Raw genomic sequence first — 15,154 nt, forward strand, 5'->3', positions numbered from 1 at the left:
TTGTTCCTGGTTTTCATTTGTCATCAACTTAAAAATGCTCTGTAGTATTTATATCAAAGCAGAGGGGGTTTTTTAGATTGGAGTGTTCAGGAAAATCCCTGGATTTTGTTTTGGTTTGGGTTTTTTAATAGCACTCTGTGTATTTAGACAGTCCTGTATTTTGCATGTAATCAAATATTGGGTTTTATTCTTTTATTATAAGACTCAAAAAATGGGCTATTGCCTGTTATGCTTTTGTCCCCTGTCTGACTCAGTATGTTGGCAAGACTGAATTTTCCCTTGCATATTTTATAACCTTTTTTTTGGAAGTAACATTGGGTCTATGAAGCCTAAACAAGAACTGCTTCATTCTTTACACTGCTAGCTTCCACTCTGATGCTTTTATCAGTGACCTCACTTGATGAGCTAGCTTGAGAGATTTTCTAAGAGCCTAAGGGTGCAACAGAATTTAGTGATACGAAGTACCTTGGGGTGTATGGATCAATACAGACTATATCACTGTGCTGTATTTCATTCAGTATTTCTTTTTTAAACAAGTAAATGCTTGGGTTTTTTGCTGGTTTACAGTACTGTGACATGTAAGAAAATGACTACAAGATGGATTTTGTATTTTGTGTTACAAGTAGCATTTGGATACCTCTGGAAATGTTGTTCATAATTACAGTTGTTTAGGTAGTATCATGTAATGTTGGCTCGAGAAAACTTTAAACTGACTGTAAAGCTTCCAGCAGGAAACACAAGATGGAAAGGCCTCTTACAACTGCAGTAAAGTGACCTTTGTTGTAAGTGGCTCTGATTGTGTGCTGAACTCTTTCATGACTAATAATCCCTTCTTTAATTTGGCTAAAAGTGTTCTGAAAATGGTACCTTCAGTAAATATCTGCATGCATGCTACAGTGACAGCCTCTGCCACTAGCACTGCAGGGAAACTCTGTTCTGAGTTAGGAGCAGCAGAATCCTAGCTGAGGAGGAGCTTTCTCTCTCTGTGGAATGCCTGTGAATCCACCCTTATGTGCAGCATCCGGAGCTAGGGCTTGGAGCAGAACAGACCCCATGCTGTGTAGTCTTTATGAAAGATGTTTTGATTGATGTTTCTGCCTTGTAACTTCTAAACTGTGTAGCTGATGTACTCCAGTGCATTTCTCAACTACACAGTGCACCTCAGTGCTACACGACACAATCTGATTGTTCTTTGGCTTACCTAGTTCAATAGTAGGTGCATATAAATTAGAAATCAATCTGGGAGGCAACAATCATATTGTACTGACATTTGCTGCAAAGTACTTCAAAGAGCTCATTGATTCCCCTCTACTCTACCCTGGTGAGGCCTCATCTGGAGTATTGTATCCAGTTCTGGGCCTCCCAGTTCAAGAAGGACAGAAAGCTGCTTGAGAGAGTCCAGCACAGAGCCACAAAGATGATTAAGGAACTTGAACATCTTCCTCAAGAGGAGAGACTGAGGGAGCTGGGGCTTTTTAGCTTGGAGAGAAGGAGACTGAGGGCTGACCTGATTATTAATATGTAAGGTGCGAGTGCCAGGAGGATGGAGCCAGCCTCTTGGTGATGCCCAGTGACAGAACAAGGGGCAGTAGGTGGAAGTTGAGGCATAGGAGGTTTCATGTGAACCTGAGGAAGAATTTTTTCCTGTAAGGGTGATAGAACACTGGAACCAGCTGCTGAGGGGGGTTGTGGATTATTCCCCTCTGGAGATATTCACCCCCTGACATTCTGTGACTATGCAAATACTTCTATTGTGACACTGACATGCAGGTACAGGTGTTGGAGATGGCATACTACCAGGGTATATCCTGAACTGATTATGGAGGAGAAGCATTGCTTTAACACATTCTCTTAGGAGGAGAAGATTAAGCCCTTTATATAGTCTTTGGAGGGCAATAGTTTCCTGTTTATAATGGTCTCATAGGAAAATAATTGGAGTAGTGCTCAGTGCCTCTTCTGTGAAAGGTTAAAGCACCTTGCACAGATGTGAACTTCTGATTCTCGAGGAATTGGAGCCATTTCAGACACAAAGATTGTCTCACCATTTCATCCTCCCTGCCTGCCTTTATTTGAGCACTGCCACCACCTTGCTGCAGTGAAAACAGCTGGTTGGAGAACAAATTTTACATGGATAAATAAATTCCTAGCTCTGTGCTTGCATAAAGATATTGATGATGGCAATGTTTAGGTCGAGCAATGTGAGTCACACAGCTTGTGTTCCTAGGCTGGATCGGTGAATTATTAGCATTATTAAAACTGGAAATTAATTGGACTACTTGCTGAATTACAACTCCTGTGGCCACTAAACAGGTAGTGCAGGTCTTGGTGATGAACATAGGATTTACTGAGAAAAAAATAGAGAGGATACATGTAAACAGCATATAGTCTGTCGGTACTAGGCAGTGCTAATTTGTGGTTTCTACCCTCAAACTGTTTCATGGTACTTTAACCCTTAATGACAAAAGAGATTCAAAAGGATTTTTCTTGGTATTTACAACTGAAAATGCCTGCTGATGCAGGGCTGGAGTGCCTCTTCTGTGAGGACAGGCTATGAGAGTTGGGGCTCTGCAGCCTGGAGAAGAGAAGGCTTTGAGGAGACCTTGTAGTGGCCTTTCAGTATCTGAAGGGGGTCTACAGAAGGGCTGGGGAGGAACTATTTACAAGGTCTTGTAATGACAGGACGAGGAGTAATGGGTTTAAACTGGCAGAGGGAAGATTGAAGCTGGATGTTAGGAAGAACCTCTTTACAGTGAGCGTGGTGAGACACTGGCGCAGGTTGCCCAGAGAGGTTGTGGCTGCTTCCTCCCTGGAGGTGTTCAAGGCCAGGTTGGATGAATCCTTGAGAGACCTGTTCTAGTGGGAGATGTCCCTGCCTATGGCAGGGAATTTGAACTGCATAATCTTTGAGGTCCCCTCCAACCTAAACCATTCTATAGTGAACTGGAAGTGTGTGCTGGTCATGACAATAAGGACCACTGAGACTAAGTTTTAAATGTGGACATACCGAACTTACCTTTTGAATAACTGGAGTAGAAATAGTTTAATGTTAGGAAGTGTACATCTATTTTTCATCATGTTTGTAGTGCTAAAGTGAAATATTTATCAATTATTTTTTGTAAGACCAACACAGATAAAATTATACTGCCAGCCTGTTTAATATTTCATTCAGATCCCTGCACAGAGTAAACCAGTGCTGAAGTTCAGAGAGGCAGCGTGCTGCTGTTTCATTATACATTCTGTAGACAAATAAGGTTGTAGGCTTACTGTCAAGAACCATGTTCACTCAAGCTGAATGGGCAACACAAGTCTCAGGTTTTAGCACAGCAACAGAAAGAAATAAAACTCCCAAATTAGGTAAGCATTAAAATGTATATCAATGCAAATGAAGTATAGGGAAATTTAAATTCACTTCTAAATTGCCCTATATTTTCTGGTAGTATTTAACTTCAGTCAACAGCATTACAAGTAGCTGAGTGTATGGTAATGGGTTCTTATGCTGTGCAAGCTAGAAGAATAAAGCACTTTTGAATTACACTTAGGAAACAGGAAAATGTCTGCTGGTTGAGTGCTGCAGCACGCAGGGATGCTGGAGTGTCATATAAAAATGTCTTTGTTAGCAAGAGTTTGGTCTTAACCAGTAATTAAATGTCTGTGTCCATTACCTACACTAGCTTTGTAATCGATAGTAAACCTGCCCTGGTAGCTAGAGACAAAAAAACAGCTGTTCTTAGCTTCTGGGCTCCTGCCAAAAATCAAATTATTATTCTGTTAGCATAGCTGTAAAAAATCCTGCATATTTTGTCAAGTCAAATTTATGCAAGGCTGGAATCATCCAGGAAACCAAAAGTATATTATAGACAGCTTCACAGCAATCTCTTGGAGATACACTAAATCCAATTATGCAGAACATCACAGAATTGTTTGTTATTCCTAAAACACTTAGTTCTCATGAAAGCAAAGTATTTGTTCCTCTTCTAATGTATCAAGAACACTATCGCATGTAAGATTCTATGATAATAAGTTATGACTGCAAAGCTCTTACCCAGATTAACTCAGGAGCAGCAAAAAAAGGTGCAGCAATCTGTTCTGTCCTTCAGGTATTGAATTGGAAACAAAACTTAAAGTGGATGCACTGTAGCTTGGGAATATTAATGATTGTTTGGGAGAGGAAAAAATAGGAGAACATCAATTTTGACAGAACTGTTTTGGTTGGAAAAGACTTTTGAGATTTTGAGTGCAAACATTGTTTAACTCTGCCAAGTCTGGTGCTAAACCATGTGCCTTAGCACCACATCTGTCTTTTAAAGAGCTCTGGGAATGGTGATTCAAGCACCTCCTCCATTGAGAGCCTATGCCAGTGTTTAATAACCCTTTCAGTGAAGAAATTTCTCCTAATATCCAATCTAAACCTCCCCTGGCTCAGCTTGATGCCATTTCCTCTTGTCCTCTCCATTGACACTAGGGAGAACAGACCAACATCCACTACTCTTCAGGTAGTAGTAGAGAGAATGAGGTCTCCCCTCAGCCTCTTTTTCTCCAGACTAAACACCACCAGTTCCCTCAGCTGCTCCTGATAAGACCTGTTTGTCAAACTCTTCACCAGCTTTGCTGCCCTTCTCTGGACACATTCCAGCACCTCAATGTCTGTCTTGCAGTGAGGACCCCAAAACTGAACAAAGTATTCCAGGTGTGGCTCCACCAGTGCTGAGTAAAAGTGGACAATCACTTCCCCCGGTCCTGCTGGCCACAGTATTCCCGATACAGGCCAGGATACCATTGGGCTACTTGGCCACCTGAGCTGGCTCATGCCTAGCAGCTGTTGCTCAACAGCCTCAGATCTTTTCTCTAATGACATCTTTCCAGCCACTCTTCCCTATTTTTTGATAACAATGAAAGATATTCTGTTTTTTAAAGTAACAATATAATCTTGTTCTAATTTGTCCTCAGATAATACCAAATCCCATGGGTGATGATTAAGGGTGTGGAACACCTTCCTTATGAGGAGAGACTGAGGGAGCTGGGGCTCTTTAGCTTGGAGAAGAGGAGGCTGAGGAGTGACCCCATTCATGTTTATAAAGATGTAAAGTGAGAGAGCCAGGAGGATTGGAGCCAGACTCTGCTCGATGATGCCCAATGACAGGACAAGGGGCAATGGGTGGAAGTAGAGGCACAGGAAGTTCCATGGAAACATGAGGAGGAATTTTTTACCTGTGGAGATGACAGAACACTGGAAGAGGCTGCACAGAGAGGTTGTGGAATCTCTCTCACTGAAGATATTCAAGACCTGCCTGGATGTGTTCCTTGTGTGATCTGGTCTAGGTGCTCCTGCTCTGGCAGAGGGGTTGGACTAAGATCTTTTGAGGTCACTTCCATACCCCTGACATTCTGTGATTCTGTAAGAAACTTTATTTTTGTCACTGAGTAGGACTTTTAAAGCTATTTGTTAGCATCCAGGTTAGTATTACTGAATAGGAATACACAAAGAAATTTACAAGCAACTGACAGTGCAAAGTGAAATTGTAATCTTTGTCTCACTTCTTGGCTTTGTTTTCCTCCTGCCTTCTGGGCAGTGATGGAGAATATCAGTCATCTGCATTACATTTACAGCAGTTTATAGATGAGGCCATCTATAAGCAGACAGGAACAGCTTCACGTTCACAAGCCATGGCCCTCATGGGAGATTTCAGCCACCTGAATTTCTGCTGGGAGGACAGCACAGCAGGGCACCAGCAATCTAAACATTTCCTGGGCTGCATTGGTGAGGGTTTCCTCCTGTGAGTGGTAAAGGAACCCATAAGAAAAGGTGCTATGCTGGACCTTGTCCTCTCCTACAAAGAGGGGCTGGTGAGTGATGTGAAACTTCAGGGCAGTTTTGGCTGCAGCAACCATGAAATGTCAGAGTTTAAGATCCTCAAGGCACTAAAGAGGGTTGCTAAAAAAGTTCATTACTCTGGATTTCAAGAGAGCAGACTTCACTCTCTTCAGGGATCTGATTGGCAGGTCATCATGGGATAAACCCTGGAGGGAAAACAGGTGCCAGAAAGCTGATCAGTATTCAAGGACTGTCTCCTCCAAGCCTAGGAGCAGTGCATCCCAAGCAAGAAGGCAGGCAAGCGTACCAGGAGGTCAGTGTGGATGAATGAGGTGCTTTTGTACTTACTTGGGCAAGAAAAGGACAGTCTGTGGGGAATGGAAGCAAGAACAGGCCATGCATGAGGACTACAAAGATGTTGTCCAAGCAGGCAGGGATCAGGTTGGGAAATCAAAAGCACAGATAGAATTAAACTTGGCTAGGGATATAAAAGGGAACAAGACTTTCTTCAGGTACACTAGAAATAAAAAGAAGACTAGAGAAGATGTGGGACCTCTCCAAAAGGAAAATGGAGACCTGGTCATGAGGGATATGAAAGCTGAGGTGCTCAATGACTGCTTTGCCTTAGTGTTTACCAGCAAGGGCTCCAGGAGGCAAAGGCAGGGGGAAGGAAAAGGAAGATCTACCCACTATAAGTGAAGGTGAAGTTCAAGACCATCTAAAGAACCTGAAGATGCACAAGTCCAGGGGGCCCAACGAGATCCACCCATGGGTCCCAAGGGAACTGGAAGATGAAATTGCCAAACCGCTGTCCGTCGTGACAGTCTGGTGAAGTGCCTGCTGAGAGGGGAAACATAACCCACATCTTCAAAAAGGGAACAGAGGAAGACCCCAGAAATTATAGGCCAGTCAGTCTTGCTTCTATGCTTGGCAAAATCACGGAGCAGATCCTTCTGAAGGTTCATTGAGCTGCTCATTTTTGGTAGCACAAGCTGCAGCTGTAAGATGCGTGCAGCTTTCCCGTTTCTCTGTACTGCTATGGACTCAAATGGTGTAAAGATGCAACCTGTCGCATGGCTTATAGGAGTGCAAGAAAGCATCAAAAATAGACTAACATGGAATGTGAACATGGCCTACTTCTAACCTTAGGTTGAGGTTCATACAAACCTTTTGACCACAATGCTCAATTATTCTTTCTGCACATGAGAACACAGAATGGTTTGGGTTGGAAGAGACCTTGAAGATCGTCTAGTTCAACCCCTCCTTGGCCTCCACAGCTTTTCAGCTCTGAAGTCTACAAACATTGAACAAAATTACAGTCTTTGTCCCAGTGAAGAGTATTTAATCTTGTATATATTACATTGGAGTATTTCTATTTGAGAAATGCACATGGTTCCATGTTCCTTGTATGTGTGGGTCATGCTGCAGACCTCAGTGGCAGTGCAGCATGCTATTTCTCTGTGAAGTCTAACACTGTAATTCCAATTGTGTGTTTCTTGCACACTTTGAGAGTTACCTGTTTCTGTGGCTCATGCCTCTGAAATTTAGTTTCACCTTTCTTCTTAAAAGAACATGAAATGGTGTAAGTAATAGGAGACCAACACACTCAGCTTAGCTACAGATGTGTAGTCGGAGGTTAAAGACAGCAATAAGACCTACAGAGATGCTCTCATAGGCCACTAGCAATTGAGACAGGATAACCACATTCATATTTCCTCCTAATTTATTCCTTCCTTTCCCTCTCAGCGTTGTCTAAAATGTATGTGAAACCCATTGCCCCACTCCTCAGCCCACACCCTGTTCCCCATTGTTTTTCTTCTCCTTTTCAGACCATCTTTAGATGATCAACTCTACAATCATCACTTCCAACCTTTTACCCAGCACCTCCATAACCACTATACCATGTCCTGAAATCCTTAACTAGAGGTTTGCAGGTTTCTGAAATGGCTCCATCTTATTTCCCTGCTGCTATCTGATGTACCTTCCCTTTCTGAGGTCCCTGCAGCTCTTCCTCACAACTCCTGTTCCTGCAACTCTACCAAACAACCCCTTTATAAGCATGTTTCATGTTTTTTTCTCCAACTTTCGTGCACAGTCCAGCAGGTGGGCAAGAGAGGAGCAGTATATTCTGCAGGCTGACTTCTGTGAACTTGATTAACAGTTCTGGTACAGCATACGTGAAATGTGTATATTGGTCACTTTTATTTGTATGTACTGTGATTTGTTGGCCTTGTTAAAGTAGCTGCAACTGGGGAGTGGTCTATTTTGAATAACAGAAGGAAAGAGAATACTCAAAGGCAGTTAATTAGTCATTGTCTTCACAATGGTTCTTTTACTTTGTGAACAGCAGGGGTCACTAAAAAGAAGAGTTACACTGAGTGAAGCAAATGGGCTTTTCTTTTTCCTCCACTAGATTACTTCTCACTTGTTTTTCCCTTTTAACAATTTTGTTAACATAGAAAATTCTTCATCCTATTGGTTTTGACAGATAGCAAAATCCTAATAACATAATTATCTTTCTGATGGCCAGCCCTTAATAGAAAAAATTAATTGACAACTGTTTTGACAGCAAGTTGCATAAAACCTTTGTTACAAAATATTGTCATTATATTGTAAGTCGATGTGGACATTTAATGTATGGTAGGCATTTCCTCTCTATGCTTTGTGATCTCACTGTCATTTTCTCTGCTATTTGTTGGTTTTGGAAGTCAGTCAGATGCAATTAGTAAAGTGGAGAAATAAAACTCTTCTCCATTTAAAACAGAATCACAGAACATTAGAGGTTGGAAGGGACTTGCAGAGATCATCCAAGGCAGGATCCCCTAAGGTAGTTCACACAGGAATGCATCCAGGTGGGTTTTGAAACTCTCCAAGAGAAGGAGACTCCACAACCTCTTTGGGCAGCCTGTTCCAGTGCTCTGTCACCCTTACTGTAGGGTAGAAGAGGTCAACAGGAGGACAAGCAAAATCCTTAGGTAGTCTCTCCCTGTATGTTCTCACAAAATAAAATGTGAACAAGTAGATAATTCTGAAGGCTGGAAAGCACTCACCACCCAAAGACAGATATTGACAGAAACCCAGTCAAACACCTTAGCAGGGGGAACCCTACAAACGAATATACCAGAAAGACAGAATGCTTGTTCTGCTTTTTACCTGCTCTGCAAGCTTAGTATCCAAGCAGGAGGGGGGGGGGGGGGGGGGGGGGGGGGTTGGGTTGTACCTATCTTTGCAACTGAATGAGTTTAATTTCTTTCAGGTTAGGCCAGAAATTTCAGAACAGCAGGTTAATCCTTCCTGCCTTCATGGACAACTGAGCAAACAAAACTGGTCTCAGCGTGGCCGAGTGTGAAATTGGAATTGGAGAGATTAACGTTGTCTTTCCTGTTTGCTTTGAACTTGACCTCCATGTTTCTCTTCTAGGTATGTTTGTTTGTATGAATGTATGTGTGCAGTTATTTATTTATTTGTTTGTTTGTTGTTAACAGCTTCTGTCCAAGGCCCCTGGGAGAGGGCAATCTCACCAAACAAAGTGCCGTATTATATCAAGTGAGTATAAATAGTCATTCATTCCAGCTATCTCCATTTGTCATTTGAAAGGATAGTTAGCAATTTTCTTAGATTATCATAAACTGCTCCTATGGTGTCTAAATGGGAAGAACAAAAAAAAGAAAATGAAGAGTGCAATAAGTGTCACATAATTGTTCTAGCTATTTAAAACCACAGTAGGATGCACTGCTTTGTAAGTTGTTTGGTTTCATGCTACTGTAAATCACTTCCAAACTGACTAAAGCTTTGGGGTATCTGGATTATAGTTTTGTCTGTGTCATTCCCACTGAAGAGTATATGTAGCAGGCTTTACAAAAAACAAAAGAAATCACTCTGGATTGCAGATGAGAATGTGATATACTTTTTAACCTAGCAGTGCATGTGTTTTATGCCATGAATTCCTTTAGGACAGCACTTGGTAAAGTTGGTAGTTGAGGAATGACAAGGGACGAATTAGTCCCCCTGAAATATTCTTTCAGAGTTTAGGTCCTAAATTGTTACAGTTTGCTTTTAAGAATGTTTATGCATAACAAATGAGAAGAAACCTTTAGAAATCAACTTGAATTTAGAAACACCTGCTTCTAGTGTCCTAATCAGAGCCACTATATGAAAAAAAAAAACAAACTTTTAATACATTTTCCCTTCTTTTTTTATTCTATATTATCTATAATATATGCCTTAAACTGCTTCTGTGTAACTTGTGAAGAAACAGGTGATGCAGTAACTGTGAGAAAGATGGTAGTGTGAGTGACTGAAATGTGCTATTCAATACACATATTTACCTGGTTCTTCCTTGTGTTCCCACCACACTTGGCAACCTCAGGTAGTGTTGCTGAAGCCACCTCATTGCAGATGGCTTTTGCAGTGGCACTTCAATTGCAACTCACATAACAAAGGTGAACTTCTACAAAGCTTCAGAACAAGCATTTGAGTTATGCGTGGAGAAAACTGCCTGTAGTGCAATTCAGAGGTACAGTTCTACCTGGCAAATTTGGTTTACTGTTGCATTACATTTGTCTTATTTTTTGATGTTTGTATTTGGCTATAAGTAATGAAACAGCTGCAAGAAATTGGAAAGCACTATCAAAGAGGAAGGGCAATCTACAGTAGACAAATTCTGGAAAACAAGTCGATGCTCTGGCATGTAAGCATCAGTTTATGGCACTGCTATAAAGAAAAAGAACCCACTTTTCTCTTCCCCATGGCATGCTTTGCTTTGATGGGGAAAGATGCCTTGACAATTCTTAATGTAGGCAGAAGATGTGCTTCAGGCTGGGCTTCTCACAGCTCTGTGCTACTCGCATCCAGCAGCCGTGTGTAACTGATGACTCTGTGCTGAAAGGGTCAGTGATGGTCTTGCTTGTTACACAGGATGACACGGGATGTTAGGGGTTGGAAGGGACCTCTGGAGATCTTCAAGTCCAACCCACTTGCCAGAGCAGGACCATAGAATCCAGTGCAGGTCACACAGGTCTTGAATGTCTTCAAAGAAAGAGACTTCACAACCTCTCTTTGCCAGTGCCCTTACAGTGCACTGTGTGCTCACTGTGACCCTTACAGTGAAGAAGTTCTTCCTCATGTTGAGGTGAAAGTTCCTGTGCTGTAGTTTACATCCATTGCCCCTTGTCCCATCTCAGGGCATAAGTGAGCAGAAGCTTGCTTCTTGACACAGCCCTCAGATATTTATAAACATTTATTAAATCCCCTCTCAGTCTTCTCCTCTTCAGACTACACAGCCCCAGGTCTCTCAGTCTTTCCTCATAAGGCAGTGCTTCAGCTCTTTAATCATCCTTGCAGCCCTCTGTTGGACTCTCTCAAGTAGATCCCTGTCCTCTGGAACTGAGGAGCCTGGAACTGCACACAGTATTGCAGTTGAAGTCTCACTAGGGCAGAGTAGAGGGAAGAAGAACCTCCCTCAGTCTGTAATAGATTTTTGTCTTCTCCTCTAGGCCACTTAGAAATTCCAAGGAATGCTTTTGTTTTGTTCACTTTAGAAAATGCCTTAATATTCCCAAAGAATTGTAGCATTGGCAGCTTCAGTTTGAATGCAGCCACATCTTTTACAGAGAAACTTGCTGCCCTTGAGATATAAAACAAACCAGTCAAGTTTTAGTGAGCCTTAGTGATCTGTTACATCTTTTCCCTTCTCCTAAGTAATTCTCCTCTCCTAAGTAATTTTTCTTTTCATCCATTCTCCTCACTCACATTTCAGGTACACGTAATTAAATTATTTTCTGTACCATCTGAGCTTTTTACCTTAGCACATCTTTTCTTGAATCTTTTACCTATTACTCCTGTATCAGTTGTTAATTCTCTCAGAGAGCTTCCATGGAGACTAAGCAGTTACAGCATTCTCTTCATGTTTACATCATTTTCTGTCTTTGGTGCCAAGTGTTGGTGGCAGCTTCCTTTGTTAATCAAATTTGCTGCATGTTTTACTGTTTTTCATTTTATGTGATTTTTCCCTTGGTGCTTAACTGTTTTATCTCATCATTTTCACGTTTGCAGTGACATAACATTTGATAAATCCATAATTCAGGCAGTATTTAGTGCTAAATCTTCAGCAGTGTTGTTTACTTACTGTTAGGTGTCTTCAAGCCTCATAATTTTACTGTTTAAAATTTCATTTTTATGCTGTTGATTAAACTATAGCATCTAGTTGCCTCTAAAGCTATCACAGAACCATGCAATCACAGAATGTCAGGGGCTGGAAGGGACCTCGAAAAATCATCCATCCCAAACCCCCTGCTAAGCAGAATCACCTAGAGCAGATCACACAGGAACACATCCAGGCAAGTTTTTAATATCTCCAGAGAGGGAGACTCCACAACCTGCCAGGGCAGCCTGTTCCAGTGTTCTGTCACCCTCACAGTGAAAAAAACCCACTTTGTGTTTCCATGGAGCTTCCTATGCCTCAAATTCCACCCATTGCCCCTTGTACTGTCATTGGGCATCACCAAGAGCCTGACAGGAAAATCTCTCTCAACCTACTAGCCACAGCCCTGCTAATACAGCCCAGAATAGCATCGGCCATTGGCCCTTGTGGATGCAAGAGCACAATGCTGGCTCATGGTCAATCTCCCACCAACTAGGACCCCCAGATCCTTTTCTCTTTCACTGCCTTCCAACAGGTCAATCCCCAACCTGTACTGATACCTGGGGTTGTTCTTTCCCAGGTGCAATACTCTGCATTTGCCCTTGTTGAATTTCACGAAGTTTCTCTCTGCCTAACTCTCCAGCCTGTCTAAGTCTCGATGAATGACAGCACAACCTTTTGGTGTATCACTTCAATCATTCCTTCTTGAGATTATTCACAGCATTTTGTTTGGTTGGTTTGTTTTGTTTTAAGTTGCATTGGTGTGGGCATCGTTACCATAAAAAATGCAATTACAGTGGACAACATATATCACCTATTCCCAGTCTCTATCATGTTGTAGTCTGCTGGACTACTGAGAGCCTCATGAAAATTGCAGTCTAATTCCCTTGCACCAGCTGTTGCATTCTGGTGGATTTCCTTCCATTTATTTGTGTGCTTCCATCTCTATGGAGATGACAAGCTAGACTAGCAGATCAGCTCTTCCTTAGTGAACTGGGAAACCAAATGCGGGTGGTCCAGGACAGCAGAAGTATCTTGGCTTCCCAAGAAGCGAGTGGACATTGCTGTCTGGGTGCTGAACACTTGCCCAAAGCACAAGGTAAACTTGAGTGAAAAAGAAAGTTCTCTGTTTTACCTCCTCATTAAAACATACAGAACAAGGGGACACAGACTCAAGTTGTGCCAGGGGAGGTCTAGGCTGGATGTCAGGAGGAAGTTCTTGCCAGAGAGAGTGATTGGCATTGGAATGGGCTGCCCAGGGAGGTGGTGGAGGCACTGTCCCTGGAGGTGTTCAAGAAAAGCCTGGATGAGGCACTTAGTGCCATGGTCTAGTTGAGTGGATAGGACTGGGTGATAGATTGGCCTGGATGATTTTAGAGGTCTCTTCCAACCTGGTTGATTCTATGATTCTGTGTGTAATTTCTCGAAACCACATTTTATCCAACAGTTTTCCTTTTGATCTTTTTTCTCCTTTGATATATTATTTGTGTCCAGTAAGAAATTTAAATCTTTCATATCTCAGATTTTAAAAAAGGAGAGGTATATAAAAAAATATTTTTCAGCTTAATCAATCCTGTTCCTTGAAGACCTTGGCCCTACTCTTACTAGAGTGCAACCGAGAAAATGGGAGCTCAGAAGCAGGCACAGGCATGTCTGTACTCTTTAAAAACACATTAGGTATTCATTAAAATTGCTAAATTTAAGTTTTTATAAGGCAAACCAGGCAATTACTGCTCCTCAAATCTGAAAAGCAGATCTGAGGGAAAACGCACTGCACAAAGACTACTGACTACATGTCAAAAGACAAAAAAAATCTCAAATTCTAAAAAAAAAACCCAAAACCTAAACCAGATAATGAAGGTAGGGAAGGTGCAGATTGTAACATAGTAATTCATTAGATCACACCTTAACAGAGCTCACCTCATGCTGAAAGGGCTGTGTGTGTGTGCATGCATACACATGCACAATCTTATCTTCCAAACATAGAGGAGCTGCTCCAAAGCAGTGATAGATAGCAAATCAAATGTCTGCTTCAGATTTTGCAACACCAGAATAAGCTCTGTGCATGACATAAGTTCTCTTCAGTGTCCATCCTCCTAGGACATGAGGGGACATTAAACAGCTGTACTCTGAATCATGTTTGCGTCTCTCATGTGTGGCTTATCCTCTGTTGGGGAAACATGACCGCTACACAGTGCTAGGAGATCTCTGCTGCTTTGGAGTAAGGAGGAAGAGTTGGATTGAAGTTTGTGACATATTTTCTCTCTAAAAAATGTATTCATTAGTCCTGCCATCGTGGTGTGCTGAAATATAGCAGGCGTGACTATGTCTGCGCTGTCTTTCACACTATTCTTCCTCTCTGTAACCAGCATACTATTTAATAGTGTCTGTCTTCTCACCCTCTTGCTGTGCCCATTCTTTTGAAGGGTTTAAAATGCTTCTGCAAAATTACAGTAGTCTTTCATCTCAGTACTTCCCACAAAGGAAGCCTTCCAAGTTATTTCCCAGCCAAGCTTATTTTCTTATACAGATTATAGCAGTTCATTGAACTTTGTCCTGCTGGGGACAAAGCTGGATTCTCAGGAGTATAGATTTGCCTCCTTGAGAAGATCCACATGAGCCTATCAATATGACTTTGCTATGCAATGAGTTAACTCCAAGGAGTATACATCTTCACTTGCTTAGTCTCTTCCATTTTGTAGTTTCCTGTGAGAATATTTGGCTCACATTAAATGTAGCAGCTTGTGACATGCATTTTTTTGTTAGTTTTAAGTTCTGCAATCTTTCCATACTTGATACTGAAGATCTAACAGGACAGTTTCTATAAACATGCTTCTTTGTTGTCTTAATTTTTAATCTCCCCTTTAATTGTTGTTTAACCATGCAGAATTTCAACACTGAAAATAAAAAAAAGCTAAGAACCCTGAATGTTTATTATAAAAGCAAAGAGATTAAAGCCACAATTCTTTTACTTTTGTTCAACTTAGAGATGGGATAAATCAATCTGTCTGAATTAAATTCTACTAAGATAAAATGGAGCAAAGAGTTGCTGCTCTGGTAAACTCATCTGGGTTAATTGTTTCTTTTTGCAGAACGTAGATTAGTACAAGACACAAAAGTACGGAATATCTGTTGGAGGGAGCAGAGAGAGGTGGAGGACTATAAAGAAAGAGTCTATGGTTATGCATACACAGTGAGTG

The 15,154-nt window shown here is 41.6% G+C and overlaps 1 protein-coding gene across 21 annotated transcripts in view; it reads left to right on the forward strand.

Moving 5' to 3' along the window:
- DMD (dystrophin) overlaps positions 1–15,154 on the forward strand; it is a 1,274,903-nt gene that overhangs the window by 1,128,320 nt on the left and 131,429 nt on the right. For 19 of the 21 annotated variants that reach the window (XM_064151948.1, XM_064151957.1, XM_064151959.1 and 16 more), the window contains one exon: positions 9,298–9,358. In XM_064151948.1, coding sequence (XP_064008018.1) covers positions 9,298–9,358 — 61 coding nt within the window. Of the gene's footprint in view, positions 1–9,297; positions 9,359–10,181; positions 10,244–14,720; positions 14,874–15,154 lie in introns of those variants that run through there. The other 2 variants (XM_064151958.1, XM_064151960.1) reach the window with 2 other exon arrangements.

The sequence above is a fragment of the Pogoniulus pusillus genome, chromosome 12 (assembly GCF_015220805.1).
Source record: "Pogoniulus pusillus isolate bPogPus1 chromosome 12, bPogPus1.pri, whole genome shotgun sequence".
NCBI lineage: Eukaryota > Metazoa > Chordata > Aves > Piciformes > Lybiidae > Pogoniulus > Pogoniulus pusillus.